General features: G+C 42.7%; 1 protein-coding gene across 1 annotated transcript in view; it reads right to left on the bottom strand.

Moving 5' to 3' along the window:
* The window catches only part of LOC126161889 (succinate dehydrogenase [ubiquinone] flavoprotein subunit, mitochondrial), a 94,896-nt gene that overhangs the window by 24,357 nt on the left and 42,998 nt on the right, over window positions 1-27,541 (bottom strand). The window contains exons 7-8 of the mRNA XM_049918029.1: window positions 16,933-17,101; window positions 16,293-16,502 (exon numbers count right to left, since the gene is read on the bottom strand). Coding sequence (XP_049773986.1) covers window positions 16,293-16,502; window positions 16,933-17,101 — 379 coding nt within the window. The remainder of the gene's footprint in view (window positions 1-16,292; window positions 16,503-16,932; window positions 17,102-27,541) is intronic.

Consider the following 27,541-nt stretch of genomic DNA (forward strand, 5'->3'; position numbering starts at 1 on the left):
ATTGAGACTAACTCAGGACCTTTGCTTCATGGGCAAGTGCTCCACCATCTGAGGTACCCAAGCACCAAGCACGACTCGTGCCCCATTCTCACAGCCTTACTTCCGCCAGTACCTCGTTTCCTACCTTCCAAACCTCACAGAAGCTCTCCTGCGATGCTGCAGAATTAGCAATCCTGGAAGAAAGTATATTGAGGAGACACGGCTTGCCACAGCCTGGAGGATGTTTCCAGAATGAAATTTTCAAAACTGTGTGCCGCACCAAGACTCAAACTCGGGACTTTTGCCTTTCGTGGGCAAGTGCTCTACCATCGCAGGAGAGCTTCTGTGAAGTTTGGAATATGGGAGATGAGGTACTGGCAGAAGTAAGGCTGTGAGGATGGGGTGAGAGTCACGCCTGGGTAGCTCAGATGGTAGAGTGCTTGCCGAAAAAGGCAAAGGTCCCAAGTTCGAGTCTCAGTCCAGCACACAGTTTTAATCTGCCAGGAGGTTTCAGATATATTTCCCTTTTCCTTTCACAAGATACTTCAATCCTTCTATTGATCCATGATTTGATACATGGTTGTTTGATGTTCTTTCTGATTAGCTTAAGCATAAAGTTATTTTTGAATAACGATTTTTTTTAGGGTTCTGTAGCTCAGTCGATAAAAATGGAACCCTTACAGGACCACACCGTTGTCGGTCTGCATGTCTGTCAAGACACTTTTTTCTCAGGAACTGGTAGACATATTGACTTGAAATTTACGTCAAATATTTAGGTCTATGCTCCCTTTGCAATGTAAAACATTCAAGGATGGAAGTCAATGCAATCAAGAGATATCCATTTATGTCACATACTATTTTGATATCTTGCCAACATCAATATCAGGCAAAAATCGTTAAAATTCCTGGGATGTATGAACTATCTATACACATAATTAAGTTGGTATGGAACCCTCAGTCCACGAGTCCTGCTCACACTTATACTCTGACCCCTCCCCTCCAGAATAGATTTAATTTCAAGGCAACAGGTGGTTAATTACAAATTTTGTTCCAGATCATCTCTTGTAAACATTTGTCCAGCAGTCACTAATTATTCTACCTCATTTCCTCCGAGGAATACCGTCGAATGGGGTTATTTTGGACACCGGGACGAATTTGGACAGTATGGCTTATTTTCTCTTTGTTACTGCATAGAAACAAAGAGTTACTTATTTTAACATCCGTGCGCCAGTTATTTTAAGTGCAAGATTGCATTTATCGCTTTCCATAACTTTTATTTTGTGTCAGTTGATTCCCTAGGTGAATAACTGATGAACAGTCTTAGTGTTAAAAATCCATGCATTATCGTAAAATGGAAACTTTCTATTGCTGCGCCGAGCGGGAAGTTATTGTAACCATAATTGTCGACGCGCTCAGTAGCCAACAGCATTGAGACAATTTCTGTATGTTTGTCAAGTTTCTCGTGCAAGGTTATAAAATAACAACGGTTTTTGTAAAACTGTGTCCTGTGTGGGGTGATTTCGGACAATGCCAAGAACGTATAAGAGCAGGAGAGGTGCTACAGTATGGTGTAATTATGACCCAGAACTTTTAGATAAAGCTGTTCGTGATATTCAGAGTGGTAAATTATCATACAGAAAAGCATGTGATTTGTATGGTATACCTAAATCAACCCTACAAAATAAAGTGCAGGAAGCACATCCGAAAAAAATGGGAGGACAGCCAGTGCTAAATAAAGAAGAAGAAGAAGAAATGTTGAAGCAAGGTATCTTGAGGGCTGCACATTGGGGATTTCCGTTCACTAAATTGGAAATTAGATATTTAATTAAAGGCTACCTTGATAAATCTAGCCGAAAAGAGAAGAAATTTTGTAATAATTTGCCAGGAGAAGAATGGATGCATTTATTCCTCAAACGACAGTCAGAAGATCTTTCTGTTTGCTTAAGTGAAAATATTAAATGAGCTCATGCAGAAGTGAACAAAGAGAGTGTTTATTTAAATTCTTGCAAAATAAAAACTTATCTGTAATATATGAAATTCATTATATCACTCCATATCACTTATTCGTAACAAATGTGTAAAATGCCACCAAAATCAAATAAATAGCATGTAGAATTAAAAAAAAAAAGGGTAGTAACTGTCCGAATTCGTCCTCTATATACTGTAACTTCGCACAGAGATTTAAGAAACGCGTGTCCGAAATAACCCCAATCCATGGGATGACTTCGGACACTTTATTTAACTGCCTCAGATAAATATACCTACACATACACTTTCTGGTTCTGGTATATTTTATTTGTTACACTTACACCCTACCACTTCCATATCAATCAATTTAATCTAACAATATATACGAAAGTTACAATCAAAATAATGACAAAACCATCTGAAATCACCTCTTTTGACGGTACCTAAACTATAATGCGCTACTTTATTTATCATAATTAACTGTGCCTCATGATCAGAGAGCATTTGTTACTTGGTATACAGTTATTTTCTTGCTTTGAGGTTCATCAAAGAAAACATTATCAAACAGGGTCCCACTGTCTTTATCCACTCCTGTTAAAAAATGAATTCTAAATTTTAGGACCCAAATAAGGTTTCCAGTCTGTGTTCCCTACCAGAATCCTTTGGAAAATCTACACTGTAATCATTGAAAACTATTAATTGCTTGCTGCTGTCTGACAGATAGCACAGTGTACTACAAAATCTAACTGTTTCAACTTTTGTTCTGTCTTAATACACGTAACAACTTCTATATACTTACTAGTTACATTATTTGCACATATATTTTAAAAGATACTATTGTCAGTCTGTATGTGAACAGTTTGTGAGTGGTTTTCTGAAGCAACTTCCAAACAATCATCAGTCATAGCAAACATAATACCAAACCATAGACTTTCAACCATTTTATGTCAGAATATAATGTAATGTGCAATGAGAGCAATTAAATAGCAGTGGAACTGAGTTAAAAGATCTTATTCTAGGATGTGAGATTTTTGATTTCTGTAGTTTGGCTTGGACCTTCACTAGAATAATGTGATGATGGTCATGAATATACTATTTAAAACCTATTTCCAATTTCAGACATTGTTTAACTGACTGGTGTGAAATGGAGTGGCTGGAGATGGGACATTACTAAGGGCAATGAGAATGAAGCAAAAGTGACAGCTGCTGTAGTATTTGCTGTGTGCTACAAGGCAGCAGAAAGCTACAGGTGTCAGTCATTCAAGAGTCTGAGAATCTCCATGAAGCCATAATTTTCTCTTACCATTGCATATCTTTCGGAAGCATACATCTTGCTGAAATCCACATATATTTTCTGAGTGTTCCACAGAGGTATGTCCTGCAGCAAATCTAATAAATTCCATGGTCACTTAAGCGTGAAGGCTAATATTTAATGAGCTGGCACCAATAATGTGTGATAAGGAACAGCACAAGGTAACACTTACAAAATTGAAAAGGACATAAACCATTAACATGGGTTATGTGGATACATGACTATGAAATTGACTGGGCAGATTTCAACAATCTCAATGCTGGAAGACAATTGACAGAACCAAGCACACTGGCAGTGGGTCAGTTGTTAAGGACTGCAAATGATAACAGGATACACTTACATTAATTAGCTTGCTCCACATAGCACAAATAATCCATAGTACACAGATGAACTTCCAGTTTTATGATCATGAATGAGAGATCTTACTCTTGCAAAGGTTTAAGATGGCTGGACAGATTTCTTGGAAGTATGTCAGACAGGATCTTATACAGAAACTCAGTACTGTCATCTTTTACTGGAAGCACATTCACCTATCTCTCTCTCTCTCTCTCTCTCTCTCTCTCTCTCTCTCTCTCTCTCTCTGCCTGCCTGCCTGCCTCAACCTTGGACATATTATGGAAGCTCATTTGACTATTATTATGTCCTATGTAATATATTCTGTGTAAACCCATAACCATCCAAAAGTGCAGAAAGACTAGAGGAATGGCAGCATCAAAAAGACTAAAGATGGCCACACATGTAACTGCATGCCTTACAAGCGCACATGCACCAGAGTTTTACGCAAACATACTTGAGAATGTGTAGGATAAATCTGTGCAAGCCTCAAGACTAAACAAGCTACTTGATACTCAACTGGGTTTCAATTATGCAAGCTTGTGCAAGCATTCAATCGTGTGCATGCTTGAGCATTTCTGCTAAGATAGGGAGGCTTGTTGCAGCTGTTAAGGTTGTATGGGAATGTGCATGCAGTGGGGATGACACAATAAAATACAATCTCTCTCATCAACTCACAGAAAATCAAAGTTATAAACTGTTGAAGTTCTATATCAGCTCAGACCCCCCACGTTATACAGCATGAAAAGATTTACCCACACATTACAGAATACAGGCACTTCAATGGACCTCCATATAAGTGGTTGGATTTACAAGTTTGGCTTGCAATTTACTCCGTGTTCCACAAAAGTACTCAAAATAAATCCAGGCAGGATTTGCTATGCAAAAAGCACGCACGCACGCGCACACGCACAGACTGACTGTAAAGTTTCACAAATTCAAGTTTATTTCCAATAAGAACATAGAACATCTGAAAGTCACTGTTCATAATAAATTAATTTCAGAGCCTGACTGTATTTCTTAAAATCTTGCAGGTGGTTGAATAATTGATGGTTAATTGCACGAGCTATCTTTAAAAAACCACTTAAGTTCCACAATATCTCAAACTGCGAATTCAACAATGGCTACACACTGAAACCTTCCAAGCACAGCTGGTATCACGCAGCCTGAATTATAATAAGACCATCAGATGTCAAAGAACTTCTATGTCCAACAGTAGGAACTCCGAATAACACACACTCAAACTAACCACTGTTCTTAAGCTGATTAACGCAGCCCGAGAGCCTCCAATGGTGTCTGAACACAGACTTCCACTAATTTGCCGCTGTTCACCCAGGAAATCTCATTCAACTACCACTGAAGTCGGTTAACTACTGAACATGAAAATGGCTAAAATTCTTAATTTTAACCTCTCAGACACATATACATCAACTCGCACAGAAATTCTCAGAAATACAATGCTGTTATCAGTTTTCTTTTATCTGCTATAGTTTATTTATAAACAAAAATTTCTATGGTTTTCCTCGGTTTTTGGATTTATAAGAGTAACTATTAACAAACAGTTTAAATTATTCATTAAATAATTTCCTATGTATATCTCAAGTTTACAGTACTGCTGCTACTTTTAATGTTTCTCTATTTATTTAATAAGAAAAGCTTTTTTTAACTGCGCGAAATCCACATTTCAGCCTGTCATTTAAATATGTGAATAATTTCAATCAATCTATTATCACAGTCTAATGCAGTTCTACAATTTATATGTTCATGCTTCGAATGAGCCTACTAGCTTTTCTGTGACACACAAGGTTCAATATTTATTGATTTTGGGGTAAACTTTAATTTTGTACTGGACACGAAAAGTGGCCATGAGCAGCCATTGTACTGTCCAAAGGATGGTTTGTCTCGGTCACGTGGTCACCTTAGCGTCTGGTGCAAGTTCAGAAACGACCCTATCTGTGGAGCACAGTGTGAAACTGGTCATCCACAAGCTCCTGTCAAGCTGATTTCAGCTGTCAACATGAATATGACCCAATCTTAGCCACCACCTGTGTATCTGCGGTGGTGTTTTTATGACTGAATAAAGTGTCTCTTCCCATTACAATAGGCTGTTGTGTTACCGTGTGCATGCAATGTTACTTGTGAGCCAGTTTCAGAATTAATTTACTGGCCGTGAATTTCTTGACATCAGCATTATCAAGTATAGATTTACTACCCAGTAGTGACATATGCAAATCTGTGCCGGACTGTGACTTGACTCAGATTTTCTGCTTATTGCAAGCAATTGCCTTAACCACTTTTGGCTATCCATTCACACTTCCAAACTGACCCTAATTTTCACATTTCATACTTTCTACGTCCTTTTGTGTCACTACTGGGTAGAAGGTGTATACCTAATATAGCTGATGTCATGGAATTCACAGTCAGCGAATTCATTTTGAAAATATTTCATACAGCTGTGGATCTTCAACACTGTGTTCTTTCAGACATGCATGTACGTACTTGTGAGACAGTTTCTGTGCTGTATTTACTGCAATCAATTTCCGCAGCCATCATGTCAAGAGACGTGAAAACGTTTCCAGCAAATTATTTGGCGTTATGCCAGAATTAATTATGCCGTAGTCTAGGTCCTCACAATCTAGAGAATCATACTGAGCATACTTTTGACCCACAATGATCAGTAAATAATTATGTAAAGCAAACGCTGCTTCTGATACTTTATCATTACAGCCTACTTCCCAATTTATAGATTTGTGAGAAATCCTGGAGAGTGCTGTCAAAACTCCCAAAATCATGCTAAATAATGTAGCCTCTGCATAATGGGTAGTTGTAATTTTCTTTTTCTATGGAATTCAAGTCACTCTGAACAGTTTTAGCATATAAATCGCTAAGGAAAAGCATCGTCACCTATGAATACATATGACATTTTTGGGCACTGTTTATGACTTTTGTCTCTCTTAAATGTTCAATGACTTTTACAAGTCTCCTAGAAATTATGTATTCTGGAGAGCAGCTCCATCCAATATTCTGCCGTTTGTGCCAAAATCAAACACAATGAATCTATAGCTTGCACTTGCCGTGAAAAGTAGAACCATATGTGGGCATGTTTGTAATTTAAATACTATGAGCCACATGCAGCTGGAGGAACTCCCTCTCCAGTTTTTCTATCAGAACAGTCAGCACAATGTGGAAAATTTCATCTCTCTTCAAAATCATTTGCTACCTTTGAATCAGTGAGGCGAGTGCATTGTCGTTTGCGCTCGACATATTTCAGGTACGAACTGACACTTGTACAAGCATGCTTGAGCCATGCAGAAGTGTCATTGTATCTGCCTGAAAATGCTAGAACAAGCTGGTATAACAAGCATGCAGCAGTTGCATGTGTGGCCTCCTTAACAATGCCATTACAGTACCTACAGAGTCTCTCTCTCTCTCTCTCTCTCTCTCTCTCTCTCTCTCTCTCTCTCTCTGTCTGTGTGTGTGTGTGTGTGTGTGTGTGTGTGTGTGTGTGTGTGGAGGAGGAGGGGTAGTACAGAAAGATGGGAACTATTATTCCCATTTCGATTTTGACAGTTTCTCAAAATAAATGAGAAATGTGATGTTTAAGCTTCAGATCAAAAGCTTTCTACAGCATACCGCAGTTACCCTCTCAGGGTTTATATGTGCACAAGAAAAAACTTCCTGGATTTTCCCTATTTCCCAGTTAAAAATACACTTTCTCAGGTGAAAATACACTGTGCCATAGTGAAAGCTTTTTATTTGTTTTATTATTTTTTTCATGTTAAATGGCAATATACTTTCTACTGGAGTTGTAAAACTCGCCAGCCAATGACAGCAGACATTCATGGCATAGGATGTGTGATTTAGTCAGCCAATAGCATCATCACTGTTAAGTAGTGCGAACACACGAACAGAAAAAATTAATGGTTTCAATTTATATACATGCAGTATAGCAACAGCACATAATATAATATTGGTCACCATTTCTTTTTGGGGGTGTGGTTAGGCATGATCCTAAGCGCACAGCTTAAATTGCAGCAGTTGTATATTTCTGACAAGCATGATTCTAAATTTTGTGGGTTACCTGGCTGAATGCATGTTCCATTGAGCACTTCAGCTTTTCGAGAGAGGAGCCCATTATGTGTGAAATTGTTCAAAAACTAATTTCGCACTTTTTTTGAAGGCTAATTATTCTTTTCACCGTGGATGTTGCATAGTTTGCAATTTATAAAAGAACTAAAATACTATGAAAAACTAATCTTGAAACTGGTCTTTTTTAGTGAGTGTTACTCTTTAAGGTACATCAAACACATATGTGCCAGTAATATTGTAAGTAATGGCATAAGTGGCTGGTCTTCTGGGCCAGAAAATTTTCTAAGTGGCTGGTCCTCACTGTTATGTTTTGAATGAGAATTCAATCTGCATGATTTAAGAAATTCCTCACACATAGCACCAGTCATTTTGCATAAAAGGAAAGTAACTTTGAAAGTAATGCTTCTCAAATCACAACTAGCAATTTTTCTTGCGATCTCTTGGAAATGTAAACAGTTTTGACGTCACGCTCATTGAAACGAAGCCCACGAGAAAGAAGCATTGTAAGCAGTTTCTTGTTGTGAAATACTGCATAGTCTTTGGCACATTTTGCTGTCAGCATACACTAGTGTTTTTTTTTGTTTTGTTTTAGGGCGCAAAACTTCTATGGTCATTAGCGCCCAGCCCGTGACTTAAGACAGTAAAAAACCGAAATTGAAAACCAGCAGCAATGGGAACAAAGTCATAAAATTGGAGAAACTAAAAATAGAAGAAATGCTTAAAAATCCACTACAGAAAGGCGGTGGTTGTCCCCAAAAAAAGCTTCAAATGACTGACGTCAGCTTCAAATGTCTGACGTCATTTCACTGTCATTAATAAACTGGAGAACGCGGTCGGCTGAGCGCGTGTCATCTGCTAAAATCGACGATAGATCAGGCGATAGCTGTAGACGGGAGCGTAACGGATTAAAATAGGGGCATTCAATTAAAAGGTGTCTTACCATCCACAGCTGAAAGCAGTGGGGACAGAGTGGGGGAGGATCGCCGCTTAAAAGATGTCGATGGCTAAAAAGACAGTGCCCTATCCGGAGTCTAGCTAAAATTACCTCCTCCCGACGACGCGTTCGGGAGGAAGAGGTCCAAGCGCAAGGAAGGGCTTTCACTTCCCGCAATTTATTATGGGAAAGTGTTGACCAATGCGCATGCCATAAATGAGTAACTTTACGACATAAACCGCTCCGTAGATCGGTGAAGGGAAGCGACTGAATAGCTGGCCGAGGAAGAGAGACTGCAGCCTTGGCCGCTATATCGGCCGCCTCATTCCCACAGATACCAGCGTTTCCCGGGAGCCAGAGGAACGCCACCGAGACGCCCCCCAGGTGGAGCAAGCGCAGACAGTCCTGAATCCGGTGGACCAGAGGGTGCACAGGGTAAAGAGCTTGGAGACTGAGGAGAGAGCTGAGAGAATCTGAGCAGATAACGTACTGTATCCGCTGATGGCGGCGGATGTAATGGACAGCCTGGAGAACAGCGTAAAGCTCCGCAGTATAAACCGAACACTGGTCGGGAAGCCGAAAGCGATTTGGGGTGTCGCCAACAATATAGGCACTCCCTACACCTAACGATGTTTTCGAGCCGTCGGTGTAAATAAATGTGGCGTCCGTCATTTGTGCACATAGAGTAGCAAATGCCCGACGATAAACAAGTGTAGGGGTACCATCCTTGGGAAATTGACAAAGGTCACGGAGCAGGCAGATCCGGGGACGGAGCCAAGGCGGTGCTGTACCCCAAGTTGTCAAGAAAGTTTTAGGAAAGCAGAAGGAAAGAGAATGGAGCAGTTGACGGAAGCGGACTGCCGGGGGTAGTAGGGAGGAGGAGCGGCCTGCATACCCTACATCAAAGGAGGCGTCGAAAAAAGAGTCATGGGCTGGATTAGCAGGCATGGAAGACAGATGGCTAGCATAACGACTCAGGAGGACTGCTCGCCGATTGGACAGCGGAGGTTCAGCAGTCTCAGCATAAAGGCTTTCCACAGGGCTAGTGTAAAAAGCACCAGACACTAAACGTAATCCACGGTGGTGGATAGAGTCGAGACGCCGAAGAATAGACGGCCGAGCAGAGGAGTAGACTATGCTTCCATAATCCAATTTCGAGCCAATTTCGAGCGCACTAAGGCGCGATAGAGGCGGAGAAGGACCACTCGGTCCGCTCCCCGGGAGGTACCATTCAGGACACGGAGGGTGTTAAGCGATCGCAGACAGCGAGCCGAAAGATAGGAAACGTGCGAGGATCAGCACAGTTTTCTGTCAAACATAAGACCCAAGAATTTAGCGACATCTGAAAACGGAAGGTTGACAGGACCTAGATGTAAGGAGGGCGGAAGAAACTCCTTACGTCGCCAAAAATTGACACAAACGGTCTTACTGGGTGAGAAACGGAAGCCGGTTTCGATGTTCCACGAGTGGAGGCGATCGAGACATCCTTGAAGACGCCGTTCAAGAATGCTGGTCCGTTGAGAGCTGTAGTAGATTGCAAAATCGTCCACAAAGAGGGAGCCCGAGACATCAGGAAGGAGACAATCCATAATTGGATTGATGGCGATGGCAAACAGTACAACACTCAGCACGGATCCCTGGGGTACCCCGTTTTCTTGGGAGAAAGTACGGGAGAGAGTAGTGTTCACCCGCACCCGAAAAGTGCGCTCTGCCATAAATTCGCGAAGAAAAAGGGGCAGCCGGCCTCGAAAGCCCCAAGAGAACAGTGTGCGGAGGATGCCTGTCCTCCAACAGGTATTGTATGCTCTCTCCAGATCGAAAAATATTGCTACCGTTTGGCGTTTCTGGAGAAAATTGTTCATGATATAAGTGGAGAGAGCAACAAGATGGTCAACTGCAGAACGATGCTTCCGAAATCCGCATTGGGCTGGTGTTAAAAGACTACGGGATTCCAGCCACCAAGCTAAACGGTAATTCACCATACGCTCCAAAACCTTACAGACACTACTCGTGAGAGAAATGGGGCGATAGCTAGAGGGGAGATGTTTGTCCTTTCCAGGTTTCAGAACGGGAACGACAACAGCTTCCCGCCACCGTCTGGGAAAGGTACTGTCGGTCCAAATTCGATTATAAAGGCGAAGGAGATAACGCAGACTATGGGTTGATAAATGCAGCAACATTTGGACATGGATACCATCCGGTCCTGGGGCGGAGGAGCGAGAAGAAGAGAGGGCATGTTGGAGTTCCCGCATGGAGAAAACAGTATTGTAGCTTTCGTGATTTTGAGAGGAGAAAGCAAGATGTCTCACTTCCGCTGCACGTTTCTTCGGGAGAAACGCTGGCGGGTAATTGGAAGAGCTCGAAATCGCAGCAAAGTGCTGACCCAACGAGCTAGAAATTGCGACGGGGTCCACTATGGTATCATGCGCGACAGTGAGCCCAGAGACCGGGGAAAAACTAGGTGCGCCTGAGAACCGTCGAAGCCGACTCCAAACTTCCGAGGAGGGAGTGAAGGTGTTAAATGAGCTAATAAAGAATTTCCAGCTTGCCTTCTTGCTATCGCGGATGACGCGACGGCATCGCGCACAGAGCTGCTTATAGCTGATACAGTTGGCCAAAGTAGGATGGTGACGGAAAATGCGAAGAGCACGTCGCCGCTCACGTATTGCGTCACGGCATGCCTCGTTCCACCAAGGAACTGGGGGGCGCCGGGGCAATTCGGAGGTGCGTGGTATTGAACGTTCCGCAGCTGTAAGAATAACGTTGGTAATATGTGTGACCTCATCGTCAACGCTGGGAAAGCGACGGTCATCGAATGTCGCTAGAGACGAAAAAAGTGTCCAATCGGCTTGGGCAAATTTCCAGCGTCGCGAGCGCATATATGGCAGTGGAGGCTGCAGTCTAAGGACACATGGAAAGTGGTCACTCGAGTGTGTATCATCAAGGGCGAACCATTCGAAGCGCCGAGCTAGCGGAATAGTACCGACCGCAAGGTCCAAACGAGATAAATTTGTCGTGGAGGCAGACAAAAATGTGGGGACCCCAGTGTTGAGGCAAACTAGATCCGCTTGGTGGAAGATGTCTAGCAATAGAGAGCCACGTGGACAAGGATGTGGAGATCCCCAAAGCGGGTGGTGGGCATTGAAGTCCCCAACCAGCAAATAGGGGGGTGGAAGCTGACCAAGAAGATGAAGGAGATCAGCTCGTGCCATTGGTGTGGATGATGGAATGTATACAGTACAAAGAGAGAACGTGTATCCAGAAAGGGAAAGACGGACGGTGACAGCTTGGAAGGAACTGTTTAAGGGGATTGGGTGATAATGGAGAGTATCATGGAGAAGAATCATGAGTCCTCCATGGGCTGGAGTGCCTTCAACAGAGGGGAGGTCATATTGGACAGACTGAAAATGAGGGAGAACAAAGCGGTCATGGGGACGCAGCTTTGTTTCCTGAAGACAGAAGATGACCGGCGAGTAGGATCGTAAGAGGACCGACAATTCATCCCGATTGGCTCGAATGCCGCGGATATTCCAGCGGATAATGGACATAGGGTGAACAGAAAATGGAGGAATGTGACCAAGGGTGCTGTCAACTCAACGACTGCTCAGAGCTTGCGACCGACAGCATGGAATGGCATTCAGCCGAAGGCAGAAGATCCTAATCCATAGGTTGGTCAGGAGCAGCCCCTGCCACCAGCGATCGGCCGGTTGACCGGCGACACAGAAGACGGCCGAGGGCGATTTCCGCCAGGTGGTGCCGTAGATGGGACACGCCTTGGCGGAGAAGGAGAGGAACTGGGTTTCTTTGTAGCCTTCTTGGAAGTATGATGTTTAGATGAAGGAGGAACCGATGGTTGTGAAGTTGCGGTACGTAAAAACTCTTCACGAGTATGCTCTTTTTCCGAAGACTTGGCGTCTGACTTTTGGGCTCGAGATTTAGCAGAACCCGACGAAGGGTGAGCCATAGAGTGGGCAGGCGAAAGTGGGGAGGTTGAACGGGCGATCTTTGCGCTGGCCGATCTGACGACCGTGGTACTAAAGGTGAGGTCGCAAGTCTGCGTGGCCGCCTCCTTTGTTGGCCGAGGAGAAGCAAGGACAGTGCTGTATTTTCCTGTCTGAGGCACGGTGGGCCGTCGACTGGCGAATAATTTTCGAGCAGCAAAGGTCGACACCTTTTCCTTCACTCTTATTTCCTGGATGAGCTTTTCGTCCTTAAAAACGGGGCAATCTCGAGAGGAAGCTGGGTGGTCACCCATACAGTTGATGCAGCGAGGGGATGGAGGTGGACAAGCACCCTCATGGGCATCCTTGCCACACGTAACACATTTGGCTGGATTGGAACAGGACTGGCTGGTGTGATTGAACCGCTGACATCGATAGCAACGCGTAGGGTTTGGGACGTAAGGGTGAGAAGACAGTGCGGGTTGGAATGATGTTCGTGTCAACCCGTTTCATAACTCTATGAACTGCCGTTACGCCCTGGTCAGACAGATAGTGCTGAATTTCTTCGTCAGACAATCCATCGAGGGAGCGTGTATAAACGACTCCACGCGAGGAATTTAAGATACGGTGCGATTCCACCCGGACAGGGAAGGTGTGGAGCAGAGAAGTACGCAGCAATTTTTGTGCCTGGAGGGCACTGTGTGTTTCTAACAACAGGGTGCCATTCCGTAATCTGGAACAAGACTTTACAGGACCTGCAATTGCGTTGACACCTTTCTGAATAATGAAAGGGTTGACCGTGGAGAAGTCGTGACCTTCATCAGACCGAGAAACAACAAGGAACTGTGGCAACGATGGAAGAATCGTCTGTGGCTGAGACTCAGTATACTTACGTTTGTGAGCAGACATAGTGGAAGGTGAGGAAACCATTGCGGAAGAATCCCCCATGATTACCGGCGTCTCCGATGGCGCGCTCCTCCCTTGTGGGGGCCCTCTCTGAGGGCACTCCCGCCTTAGGTGATTGTTCACACCTCAGGTCACACCTCCCGACAAACGGACGGATGGACCAATCGGCACTTTCGGAAGGTATCAGCTCGGGTAATCACCCCTCCCTGGGCCTGGCCGTTACCAGGGGGTACGTACGTGTCCTACCTGTCTACCCGGGGCGGGGAATTACGCGTTACCCCGTCACCGGCTACGCACAAAAGGTGTGGATCGGCCTTCAGACACGCACAGGGAGGAAGAAAGAGAAGGGGAAAGGAAAGAAGAGAGGTCTCAAACGCCGCAGCGGAGAAAAGGGAAAGAGAAGAGGTAAGGAAAAGAGAAGGACAAAGGAAGGAAGAAGACATAAAAGCAAGGAAGGCGAAGAATGCAGTACATTTACGAGCGTCCGTCTCCGGACGTAGGCACAAACCATACTCCCAGATGGGGAGAAAGGGAAGGAAAGAGCCAGAGGTGAGGGGAGGAGGGGCGAAGATAGGGATGGGGAAGGATGCGGAAAGGGAAGGTATGCAGCCCGGAAAGGAAGGAAGGCCACATTAGCTCAGGGTCCCGTACTCACTACGCACGTATCCACAAAAGAGTTGTGGACCCCCTGGGGGGCACAGCATACGCTTGTGTGTGCACTATGTTTTGTTATTGTAAATCATGTTTTCTTTGCAACTAAGGTTTTATTTTTGTGTTATTTTCTCATTTATGTTTTATTACTAGAGAGCTGTTCTGCAGTAGCAGGCTACAGTAAAATTCTTTTTTGGAATATCTGTTCTCACCACTCAAAATTACAAAAATTTAACTGAAAACTAAAACAAAAAAAAAAAAAAAAAAAAAAAATTCCCAGATATCTCCAAATGAAAAAATTCCACAATTTTTCAAGGATATGTACACCCTGTCTCTACATTAATTTATGACATTAGTTCACAATGTTATGAAAAGGCTGGATTGCTACTCGCCATGAAGACGATATGCCAAGTTGTAGACAGGCATGACGAAGACAATGTTATACAGAGAGGCGGCCCACTGTTCTGTCAGCTCCTTACAATTCACGTCCCCACTCAACATTCTTTTCCTCCTCTCTGCTCCCTGGTGTCCCTCCACCTAGCCTCCCGATGCTGTGCCTGGCAGCCCTCTTCTCCCACCTTTAGTACCTGTACACTCCAATAGGCAGTGCTGACTCCTCTTCCTCACCTGTAAACCACGCCCTTCCCCCTTCCCTGCCCCACCCCGGACTTTTACTCCTGTTTCAGTTGCATTCTGGCTGGAGTGGCCAGAGATAGATGTTATGTTTATGTGAGGTGTCCTTGCGCGCGCCCGTGTGTGTGTGTGTGTGTTTTATTCTTTTCTGAAGAAGGCTCTGGGTGAAAGTTTATACGTAACAGTCTTTTTGTCGTGCCTGTCTCCATGGCATGCAGCAATTGACCCTTTTCATAATATTGTTGATATTCCATGCTGGACTTTCCACTGCTTGATATTAGTTTACATTTCATTATGCTAAAATTCCATTCTTGCATTTTGTTATTTTAAATTTTGTATACTATGTCTGTAAATTTATAGATGTGTTCTACGACCAAGAAACTTTACTTGGACAATATCCTAGAATCTGAGAAATAAAATAAACTGCCCCCCCCCTCCACCCCACCCACACACAAAAAGATAAAATCCAAGCACATATGATGAGTTGACATCAAATAACATTTTGCTTAAAAATCAAGTATACTGGTTGCAAATGAGAAATAATTATTAAGTACTAAAAAAGAATGGCAGGGCACACTTTCGCGTTAATTAGCTAGTTCCAGTTAAAACAGATAGTCAACACAATATACAAAAAAATATACTGTACTGCAGCTAACTGACCACCACTGTGAGTAATTCAGCCCTGTTAGAGATTTACAACCAGAAATGTTAATTACCTCTTGATGCATAACAGAAACTATTACTACGTTACATTAGTTCAGTCTATTTATTACCAGTTGTTCAGGCACAAGAAATATATCTTCCACTTCTTTAATACGCAACGGATTATCTAATCATAATCTATGAACAGATGTGCAAACCTTCCCCCTCTCTTTGATACAAAAGTAACTGATGGGAAAGTGAATATAGTCTCCTATAATTTATTCCTAAAGGTAGTTCATTTGTCGTTTTATAAAAGACTAATAGAACATTTGCACAAGGTGGTCTCAGCGACTGCCAGCCAGGAAGGTGTTTTTAGATGGTTTTCCACATCGACTAAGGTAACTAAGGTGCTGGTTCCCACATCCTACCTGAGATACATGATGTGCACACAATTTGGCTGTGTGATTACACTAGATGCAGATAGAACAGGTACATGAATCCCTCCCATAGAGAGCGTGGGGATGGTGACAGTAGCTTTGAAATACCTTTGAAAGTGGCAACCCCTTCATAGTAAAAGCCTACATTCGGTACAGTTTGCTCTCTGCAAAAATTGAAGATGTAGTGTACCTGTCCCAACCTGGCATTGGCTGGATAAACTGAACCTAAAAGGAAGGAAGGAAGGAAGGAAGGAAGGAAGGAAGGAAGGAGGGAAGGAAAGACTAACAGGAATTCATTTTAAATCTTAGCATGATAAACAGTAAATATACTGCAAACATTTCATATCAACGGCATCTAAATATCACAGTCAAAACTGGAATAACAGATCAGAAAATACTGTCATTCAGAGTATATCCCACTTTGAACAATCACAAGAATAAATGTAAGTAAATGTCAAAGAACTTACCTGTTCACAATGACTTGACCTTTGTAATTCGTTGGTACACCTCCCATGTTGTAATGCACTGTGGGCAAAACAGGTATAGGTTCTCGAGTGACATCAACACCAGCAAATATCATGGCTGTCTCTGAAATGCCAGGCAGTCTTGTAGCAAGTTGCTCAGGTGGCAGGTGATGAAGCTGCAGCAGTACATGGTCCTTCTCTGGGCCACAACCTCTGCAGCAACAAACATAGAAAATTAAAATCTCCTACCAATCGAGTAATGAACAGGAGTACTTGAGGACAAAGCATTGTGTATCAGTGACAAGGGAACAACTGAAAACTGAACAAGCAGACTGGACAGACTAGATCAAACACAGAATGGTCTCTTTCTTGTATTTCTTACACATTTGTCCTTCATTTCCTGTATTTCTTATATATCTATTGTATGATACAATTGCAAGCTTCACTACTGCATATTTATGATGGAAATAACATATTCCTTAAAGGCATCGGGCTGGTTGCTCAATGGTCAAGCACGCCAGAAGCACTTTATAGTATGAAAGAACTACTACATTTGTGGCAAAATTATTAAGTAAGCACTGTTAAAAGAACTTACAAAATTTGATTTAAACTGGGAAGGCAATTATAAAGGGTGTTATCCTACCTCCCTTCTCGAATCTCCATTGTCATAGATCGACTGACAACATCACGTGATGCTAAGTCTTTAGCAACTGGTGCATAACGTTCCATGAATCGCTCTCCTTCACTGTTGATTAGATAGCCACCTTCACCACGGCATCCCTCTGTCATTAGGCAACCAGCACCATATATGCCTGGATACAAGATAAACCAATTATTAAGTGCATGCACCTACTCCTGTGGACGACTACACACACACACACACACACACACACACACACACACACACACACACAGAGAGAGAGAGAGAGAGAGAGAGAGAGAGAGAGAGAGAGAGATATTTTGATTGATAAAAAGAAAAGGTTACACAACAGGACCACAGACACAGACACAAAGTATGTATGATATACTGACAAAACTAAAAATTAATAATAACAAAAATGGTATGAAGTGGGCAGTAGCATTTCTCAGCACAATAAGGAACAACTTCAACACCTTCTGAAGTGCAGAATGGAAGCCTCATTTCTGTACCTTTCAAATTTACAACAGTAAACATCCCACAAAGCCATGTTTCACAATTCACTGTGCTGCTGATGATGAATAATACTTATTTTCTTTTACTGTCCGAAAGCATACACCAAGCATAACACTCAGCAAACACAATGATTAGGTTAATTTGAGAGCACAATGTTATAGTGAATATAACAGTACTACATATGACTATTTTTGAGCACAGACTGTTTTAAATTTGTAACTTGCTTAAAAATTTATATGAAGGTTCATGAGAATTATATGAACAATAAGTTAAACTAAATATAAAATGTGTGTGAAATCTGATGGGACTTAACTGCTAAGGTCATCAGTCCCTAAGCTTACACACTTCTTAACCTAAAGGACAACACACACACCCATGCCTGAGGGAGGACTCCAACCTCCGCCAGGATCAGCCGCGCAGTCCATGACTGCAGCGCCTTAGACCGCTCGGCTAATCTCGTGCGGCAACCTCAATATAACCTTAAAATTTCATTTTAAATGCGAACATTTTTAGGTTAGGCTTTACTGTAAACAATTGTGGCAGTATACATGTTATGTGTTACGACAGCAAAAGGAACCTGTGACCACTGGAGGCAGCGCCACAAGTTCCTCCAAAATCATAACACAACACACACACACACACACACACACACACACACACACACACACACACGTAATACTAACTAATGTAAATCCACCCGATGATGGAGGTTTAAACCTTCGAAACGCGTCGTGGAAAAAATAAGAATAAAACGGTGACTGGTAACAGTAAACTTGTTGTTTCATTTAATTAAAATTTCATGCTTATACTGTCACAGTAAAGTTTGTTTTTAAACTGAGTCACAATGCAGTGATGTAAATTCTCATTGCTTGTAATATTACACATAATAGGAGAGGAACATGAAGAGTACATGCCAACAACACCTGGCACTTTTAGCAAAAAATTTGTAGGGTGCAAGTAAAAAAAAAAAAAGTTGCATATGTTACGAGGGTGGTTTGAAAAGTTCTTGGAATCACCATGAGAGGTCAGTGCTAGCCCAACGAGTTGTTCACGTGATACTCATTGGACTGTTTGTTGCCTATAGACACATGCCGCGTCAGTGGTCTTGGAAGAGAGCTATGGCAGCGACGTGGCTCTGTTGTTCCCACGTAGTGATTTGCCAAGATAGAAAAAAATAAATAAATAAAAAATAAACAAAAATAACAAATAAAAAATCGAGATTCATAAGGAAAGATGTGAACCAAAGGATATTCACGCCGATTTCCAGAATACATTAGGGGACTATGTTCCTTCATATTCAACTGTTGCATGAGGACAAATGAATTTAAATTTAACTGGGAGAGCTTAGATGATGATCCGTGCTGTGGTCACCCAAGATGTGTCACTACAACATAAATCATTGCAAAAGTTAATAAAATGGTCATCGAGGATCGCTGATTGAAAGCGCATGAAATTGCTCACACTTGCCAGATGTCATCTGAAAGGGTATATCACATTTTAACTGAAGAATTAGAAATGAAAAAATCATCTGCAAGATGTATGCCATGACTTTCGATGCTGGATCAAAAACGCATGTAAACGGACATTTCGCAACAATGTTTGACCCATTTTAGGAGAAACGAACAAGATTTTTTGCACCGGTTTGTGACAACAGACAAGACTTGGGTGCACTACTATACCCAAAAGACAAAACAACAGTCAAAGGAGTGGAAACATGCTGATTCTCTGTCACCAAAGAAAGCAAAGACAATTCCTTTGGTAGGAAAGGTCATGGCATCAGTGTTCTGGGATGTGAAGGGGATTCTGTTTGTAGATTATCTCCCCACTGGGTAAACAATTACTGGAGAATATTATGCTAACCTTTGGGACAAACTGCAAAAACAGATACGCGAAAAAAGGCCATGTTTACCAAGGAAGAAAATCATCTTCCATCATGACAACACGCGCCGGCACACATGTGCCATCGCCATGGTAAAATTACACGAACTAATGTAGAAATTGTTGCCACACCCGCCTTATTCACATGACATGGCTCTGTCAGACTTCCATCTCTTCCCAAAGCTTAAAAGTTTTCTTGATGGATGAAGATTCACTTCAAACGAAGAACTGATGGCCAAAGTTTACAACTATTTTGCAGGCCTGGAAGAAAGTAATTTTCAAGATGGGATCAAGACACTAGAATATTGTTGCACCAAGTGCATTAATCAACAAGGAAACTACATTGAAAAATAAAAGTGTTTCAGTGATGTAAGTACTTTTTTTCTATTCCATTCTGAGAACTTTTCAACCCCCCCCCCTCCCACTTCATACCACAGAGCAGCCACCTGGAAAAAAACATTACAACATAAGTCCTTTTTTGTGCCACAGGGGAAGTTGGAAGAGAGGTGTTCACTGTGGACTGGATTGGAGATGATACAATGAAATAATAATAATATAAAAAAAAGCAAGGAGAAGATAAAGGACTAAGAGACTAGGAGGGTGGCAATAAAGGTATGAATGTATATGAGAAGGTAGTGAGTAATGTTAATTCAAATATGTGAATTTGCTCATTCTTCTTGACAAATACTCTATTACAAACAGAAAAGTAATACCACTCACAATCAAAATGCAGTTATAAATGACACAGAAATTCTGATGTAGCAGTCATTTCAGTTATACAGAGCATCAACTTGATTGTGAACTGAACCATGAACTAACACTCTTGACTGTATATTTTCTTCCATTAGTGACCTTCATATCTAAGCGTTCACCTACATATCCTATTCATCTCAGTGTCAGTACAGTATCACATAGTTGCATTAATAACTGATAGTGAATGTCTTTTTCAAAGACACCTGACAATACTGTTTGTGTAGGCTTTCCACTTAAGAATAATTTATACTGTTTTTAACGGTAAAATAGGATGGAAATAATAAACCCTATTAAGGTGTCCAATAAATATTGGTTTAAATTGCTAGCCGTCCATGCCAACTGGATGCTGCGTTTTTTCCATGCTCGTCTCTACTTGGGTTTGGGCACTGCTTTCCACATTTTGACTGACATGGTGAGTTCATTTCCCTCTTACAGAGTCCTGTTCCCTGGCTATTAATGAACCACACAGCCTCCCTGTGTATTGGGTACATGCAACAAATGGCAATTGTGACAGGATCATTGGTTTGCCCAGTGAGTGGAAGGAGAATGACACCCCTGGCAAGAATTGACACCGAGTCGCATGAACCTGTCAATCTCGGCAGTCAGGGAAGGGCAGCACCGCAATGCCATCACATTGGAATCGACAACTGCAGGAACACTCGGCAACTCTATGGGAGGCGAAGCACTAATTGTGAGAAGTGGCATTGTCATGTCCGTGTAGATACTAAGAGGCAATGAAAGACGTAATTACACATGTCAGACTCCTACATTTACTTTCCATTTCCCTATTGTTCTTTTGGGCAGTGTGGTCCCAGTATTTCTACAATGCTGGCAAGAACAGTTCAGCCAACCAAAGGGCAGGCAGATGCAGGCAATGAATACCATAATGCAGACTTGTTTTGAGGGGGTGAAGGGGGCGTGGGCAGGTGCCCGCTGTTCCATTTACTGTGCCAGTTCTTGCTGCATTGCCAGGTAAGGTGTATCGTTGAACCAGTTGATAAGGCTGCCTTATTGTAGTCCAAAATTTGAAGCCCTACACTGAGCCTGAGGCACTTCCATTTGATGAGCTTTGTTGGTTGGTATGCAGTATTGTGGGTATCAAACCCATTTGGTGACAGTGCAGTTGCAGTTTAGCCAGCACCACATGTGCTCTGGGCAGTTATATGCATCCTGGATTGTCGGTATGCAGGGCCTCTCGTGGAAGTGTCATTTTGAGTGTCCTAAATCTACATCTACATTTATACTCCACAAGCCACCGAACGGTGTGTGGCGGAGGGCACTTTACGTGCCACTGTCATTACTCCCTTTCCTGTTCCAGCCGCGTATGATTCACGGGAAGAACGACTGCCAGAAAGCCTCCATGCGTGCTCAAATATCTCTAATTTTATATTTGTGATCTCCTTGAGAGGTATAAGGAGAGGGAAGCAATATATTCAATACCTCATCCAGAAACGCACGCTCTCGAAACCTGGACAGCAAGCTGCACCGCGATGCAGAGCACCTCTCTTGCAGAGTCTGCCACTTGAGTTTGTTAAACATCTCCGTAACGCTATCACACTTACCAAATAACCCCGTGATGAAACGCGTTGCTCTTCTTTGGACCTTCTCTATCTCATCTGTGAACCTGACCTGGTACGGATCCCACACTGATGAGCAATACTCAAGTATAGGTCGAACGAGTGTTTTGTAAGCCACCACCTTTGTTGATGGACTACATTTTCTAAGGACTCTCCCAATGAATCTCAACCTGGCACCCACCTTACCAACAATTAATTTTATATGATCATTCCACTTCAAATCTTACCGTATGCATACTCCCAGATATTTTACAGAAGTAACTACTGCCAGTGTTTGTTCCACTATCATATAATCATACAATAAAGGATATATTGTGCAGACTTGCTGACTGGAATGTTATTTTTAGTTAGCTCCTGACTGCAAGGTTCAGACTAGGTTATTGACATTGTCCAACCCTTCTTCAGCTGAAGCTGCCCAAATTACAGAATTGCATAAACTTATGGCAGTGGCAAGGGGGCGTCCTTTCTGATAATTGGCAGGTAGCTCAATTGGGTGTGCAATGGTAGACAGTCCCAGTGACCCAAGGGATATCCCCAGTGGCTTCGCCTCCCATAGAGTCGCCGAGTGTTCCTGCAGTTGTCGATTCCAATGTGATGGCATTGCGGTGCTGCACTTCCCTGACTGCCGAGATTGACAGGTTCATGCCACTCAGTGTCAATTCTTGCCAGGGGTGTCATTCTCCTTCCACTCACTGGGCAAACCAATGATCCTGTCACAATTGCCATTTGTTGCATGTACCCAATACACAGGGAGGCTGTGTGTTGGGTACACCAGCAGTTAAGTCATTTGTCAACTGTGACAGTTGATGGGCAATGAGTCAGTCAACAGATGATCTGATGTTTTCAATGGACTCTGGGGTTGTCTCTGATGTCCTGCACATGAAGCCCTAGCATATTTTATTGATGCTGGTAGTGGATGGGTGGCTGGTCAAATTTCAGGTAGGCATGGGAGCGACAGTCAGCATACTTAATTTAGATACGTATAGGCTCTCCGAGTGCCTGGGATTGCAATGTCCACTCCATCAGGTTGTGCCTTAATGTAAACAGTGTATTACCTTGCAGGAGCAATTGTCCACCTCCGCGTGTTATAAGAACGTGAAACAACAACTTATCTTGTTAGTGGTCAATTCACTGCTGGCACAAAATATCTTTGGGCTCGATGCATTTTCTCTTTCTGGCTTCCAGACCATTGACAAAGTGCATTTAAGTGTCTCAATCTGTTCTGCTTCATAATTTGAACTCTTTACTGCAGTCCTACAGCTCTCTCTTTAATACCCTGGGGAGTGTAGAAAATTTTGAGGCACATTTCTCTCAAGCTGTCAGTGGTACCCAAATTTTATCATCCCTGCCCCATTCCCTTTACCATGATCAACAAGGTAAATGTTGACTTGCAGCTTTAGCAAATCGTGGCATCATTTCTCATACTTCAAGTCAGATGGCCACCCCTTTGGTAGTGATTCAGGATATCCAATGGGGCCATGCACCTTTGTGGTGATTTTGAACAGTTGGTCAATGCACAATGTGTAGCGGATTCGTATCAGATTCTACAGTGAGTGGAGTTGTTGGTGCCATTGTCGCAAGAGGGGGATTATTTTTCATATATCGTTTTGCGTGATGCCTACCTGCAGCTGTCGTTGCACGTTGTCTCTAAGATATTCTCCGTCATCAACAGCTCATCTGGGCTTTATCACTTTTGTTTGCCTTTAGGAATCTTGTCTGAGCTGGGAATTTACCAATGGTATTTGGAGTGGTTGATTCAGGACATTCCCTGTTGCATCAATCCCTTTGATAAATTCTAGGTAGCGGGCCATTCTCCAGAGGAGCATTTACGAATCTTTCAGTCAGTTTTCCATAGCCTCCTGGAAAATAGCCCATGTTGCAAGTTGGAAAAGCACAGTTTTTTTCTCCCCCGAAGGTGCATTTTCTTGGGTCATGTGCTTAGAAAAGATGGTCTCATCCCCTTGGCCAATCTCATCAAGGCCATTGTCAATCTATTGGTGTCCAAGAACCTGAAGGCATTTCTGTTATTCTTAGGTAAGATTTCATATTATGCTCAATTCATTCCCCCCGGCCACCCACATCTGCCGCACGGTTAACCAACTTCACCAGAAAGGCATTAAGTTTGTCTGGTCTAAGGATTATCAATGGCCTTTGCTGTCTCTCAAGCAGCATTTGTGCTCTGTCTGGCTTCTTTTACACCAGGGAAACCCTTAACCTTGGTCTGTGGCATGTCCCAGTATGGCATTGGTGCCATCCTGTCCCATCGAAACCAGATAGCATCGAACAGCCAATCGCCCAAGCATCGAAGATGCTTCCTCCTGTTCACTGTAAATATTCACAGATGGGAAAGGAGATGCTAGCTATTATTTTTAGGGTTAAGGAATCCACGTCTCTCTTTATGGGTAAAGGTGGCTCCTCCTCACTGACAACAAGCCATTGATTTCCTCACTTGCCCTCATTCCAAGTTGTCGGATATGACTGCCAACCATTTGCAGCAGTGGAACCTCTTTCACAGTAACTATAGTTATTGCATTCATTACTACCCCACTGCCCAACATGCAATGCTGATGTACTATTGCGGCTATTGGTGGGACTCCATCTGGATTTTGATTGTCCGGAGGTTTTTGAGTTCATATTAGATGAGGCCTTGCAGAAAACTGTCTCAGAATTTCTGCTGATGGGATTTGAATTCCTGACTGCCATGGCCACTGACGTGCTTTTCTGCAATTTTGTCTTGATGGTTCTGTTGGGTTGGCCAGAGCACATCTCCTCTGGTGCAGATCTGGTGTGTCACGTGTTTTTCCTCTTACATGGTCAGCTCATGTAGTTCAGTGGGGTTCTCAAGCTTGCCACACAAGAGCGATGATGTTTTTTGGTCATTCCCCCAGTGTTGTGTCCTTGCATACTCCCTTTGTTACATGTGTCATTCTGGGGTATGACGCATGTGAAGGCATTGGTGAAACATCACATCTACTGGTCGGTAATTGACTGCGACATCAAACATCTAGTGAGTTCTTGCAGGGCTTGTGCACAGAACCTGGCAGCACTGCTGCACCAGTTCTCTCCTTGGCCAGTCCCAGAGCACCCATGGGACATGGTACACTGTGATTTTGCAGCACCCTTTTTGGGTAGCATGCAGTGGTTGATGGTTGATGCATTGTCTAGTTTTGTGTATATAGCCAAGCTATCCTCCATGTTGTCAACTGCCACGGTTCATGCCGTCTCTGTTATTTTTGCCCCCTGAGATATCCCCCTGCACCCAACAACGGTTGGCACTTTGTGTCACGGGATTTGAGCACTTTAGCATTCACAACAGTATCCAGCATCTGACTACTGCACCATTTCACCCAAAGTCTAATTTAGAGGTGGAGAGCTTTGTGCACATATTTAAGACCCAAATGAAGAAGTTCGTGTCTATTGCTTCCCATGATGATGCATTGTCGAGCTTTCAGGCAACGAACATTTACATAGGCGCCATCCACTGGGTCTCCTTGATATGCTGCACCCTGAGTCACATGCCATGGTCGACCACTGTGTTTTCCTCCAGGGCATGTCATCTGGACCTGGTCCTTCAACCAGAGTCAGAGGTATCTGGTGGGTGTCATGGTCAGTCACAAAGGTCAGCAGTGATGCACCTGCACCTCTGATGAGGAACCCATGGAGTATTTCCATCCTCCAGTCCCTCCCCCCATGCCAATGGAGGTGGCATCACCTCTACTTGCTGCAGCTTCCATGCCCTCTCAGCAGAGCTAGCGCCATCAGTTTTGGCTCCAATGGTGGTTGGTCCACTGTCATGTCTTCCAGAGGCCTCTCCAGTTCTGTGCTAGAGATCACAGCCCATGCCTGGTAAGTCTCGGCCCTAATAGATTTTTCAGGGGAGAGGGATTGAGTATCTATGGCAGCAGACATCATGATGGATACAGATGAGCTTGAGTGGAAACCTTCCATAGAGGGTACACAGGACACACAGTACTGTACTTACCCAATTACAATATGAGGTTTTTTTTCCAAATTCGTCATTCAGAAAATACAGGATAGTCTTATATTCACAGATTAAAGTATTGCTGTTGAGGTTGACATTTTTACATTGTATAACAGAGTACACAGGCGTCATCTCGTTTACAGATGACGCTTTGGATATTGAGGTCACATGCAGATTAATTTTGAAGAATTCTGAAGGACATATCTGGGTAAATGATACTTATGTTTGAAGAGGTTCAAAATTTCTTGATACGCCAAAACGCTCAATACCGTATCAACATTGCTTGAACTAATGTGCAACATTTGATTCGTGCAGCACGAATTGAAGGGATGTGTGAGAAACTATGAACTAGCCACTAACAACATTCAATTGCTCTGGTTAAAAATTTGACAATTTTGTGAAACACAGAAGGAAATAGCACTACATTCTATCATCTAGCAATGTGTTGTTATATTTGAGCAGGTTTGCAATTAAAGTTCTAAGTAAAGGTAACCCTCACAGTGGAAATTTTGTCCTTCAAAAAACATTACCTTATTCTGAACTTAGACCAATATTTTATTTGATTATGGGAGACTGTAAAGATTTACTAAGAGCATTGCAACTGAAAAGTTCAGTCACTGCTCACCTATTAGAATTCTGAGTAAAAAATGTTACCAGCTTTTAATCAGTTTCAGAACATTATAGTGACATTCATGTAGAACAAGAAAGAAAATTAATCGAGAATGAAATGTCTAATAAATGAAATCATTCATATCAAACTGACTATAATTGCTAAAAACAAAGATGATGAGACTTACCAAACAAAAGCGCTGGCAGGTCGATAGACACACAAACAAACACAAACATACACACAAAATTCAAGCTTTCGCAACAAACGGTTGCTTCGTCAGGAAAGAGGGAAGGAGAGGGAAAGACGAAAGGATGTGGGTTTTAAGGGAGAGGGTAAGGAGTCATTCCAATCCCGGGAGCGGAAAGACTTACCTTATTGCTGAGAGATTAAATTATGGCGGAAAGGTCCATCATGCAGACCGTATCAACAGACATCAGTAGATCATGAAACAAGTAAAAGTCGAAGAATCAGACTGAGTTGTAATTGTGATCTTTTATTTATGTATTAGTTGCTGTTCTTGCATATGACTTCACCATAGAAGATATTGCAGTCCACGTTCCACAGTTGCTCAAGCACAGGAGTATAGAAGGGCTGGAGGGGGGGGGGGGGGGGGGGACACAGTGATACCAACTTGGTTGAGAACTAGAGGAGTGCGGGAAAGTATGTAGTGCGCAGGCAGAAAATTACATCATGCATCATGTTACCACACATGTGAATCTATATAATGTACTTTGGCTTTTTAGGAACAGCTACCACATTTAACTGCAGTTTGCCTGAATCCATTCGTAGTCGGAACTGAACTGACTAAAATTGTACAAATTCTCAACAACAGCATTTTGGTAAGAGACAGTAAAAGTCTAGATGGGGGCTAGTGGTATACCTAAGTTTCTCGCCATAATGTTGTGGACACTCACGGTGACGTACGACGGGAACGAATGATGGCATGTCAGTTGCTATTTCTATGCAATGAGAGAGCGGCAAGCCTACGATATGTCTAGAAGCAAGTGACATTTTAACATTCTCACGTCAGTACGGAAGAGAAATCTGATACGTATTCAGATAAAAGCAGCTGTGTTCGCAGGTCCCACAGCAACCACAACCTCACAAATGTTAACATGTTCAGGAGAAACAGCCAAATATTTGTGACAACAAAGATGTAAATTTCATAGCTGTGCCACTAGGATGATTATTATTATTATTATTATTATTATTATTATTAAAATACTGTATGAGCAGACCTACTGACAGAAGTGTTCACCCGGGGGTTGCAGTAGGCCAGTCTAGCCAGTGCCTACTTGG

This window comes from Schistocerca cancellata, chromosome 2 (genome assembly GCF_023864275.1).
Source record: "Schistocerca cancellata isolate TAMUIC-IGC-003103 chromosome 2, iqSchCanc2.1, whole genome shotgun sequence".
Taxonomy (NCBI): Eukaryota; Metazoa; Arthropoda; class Insecta; order Orthoptera; family Acrididae; genus Schistocerca; species Schistocerca cancellata.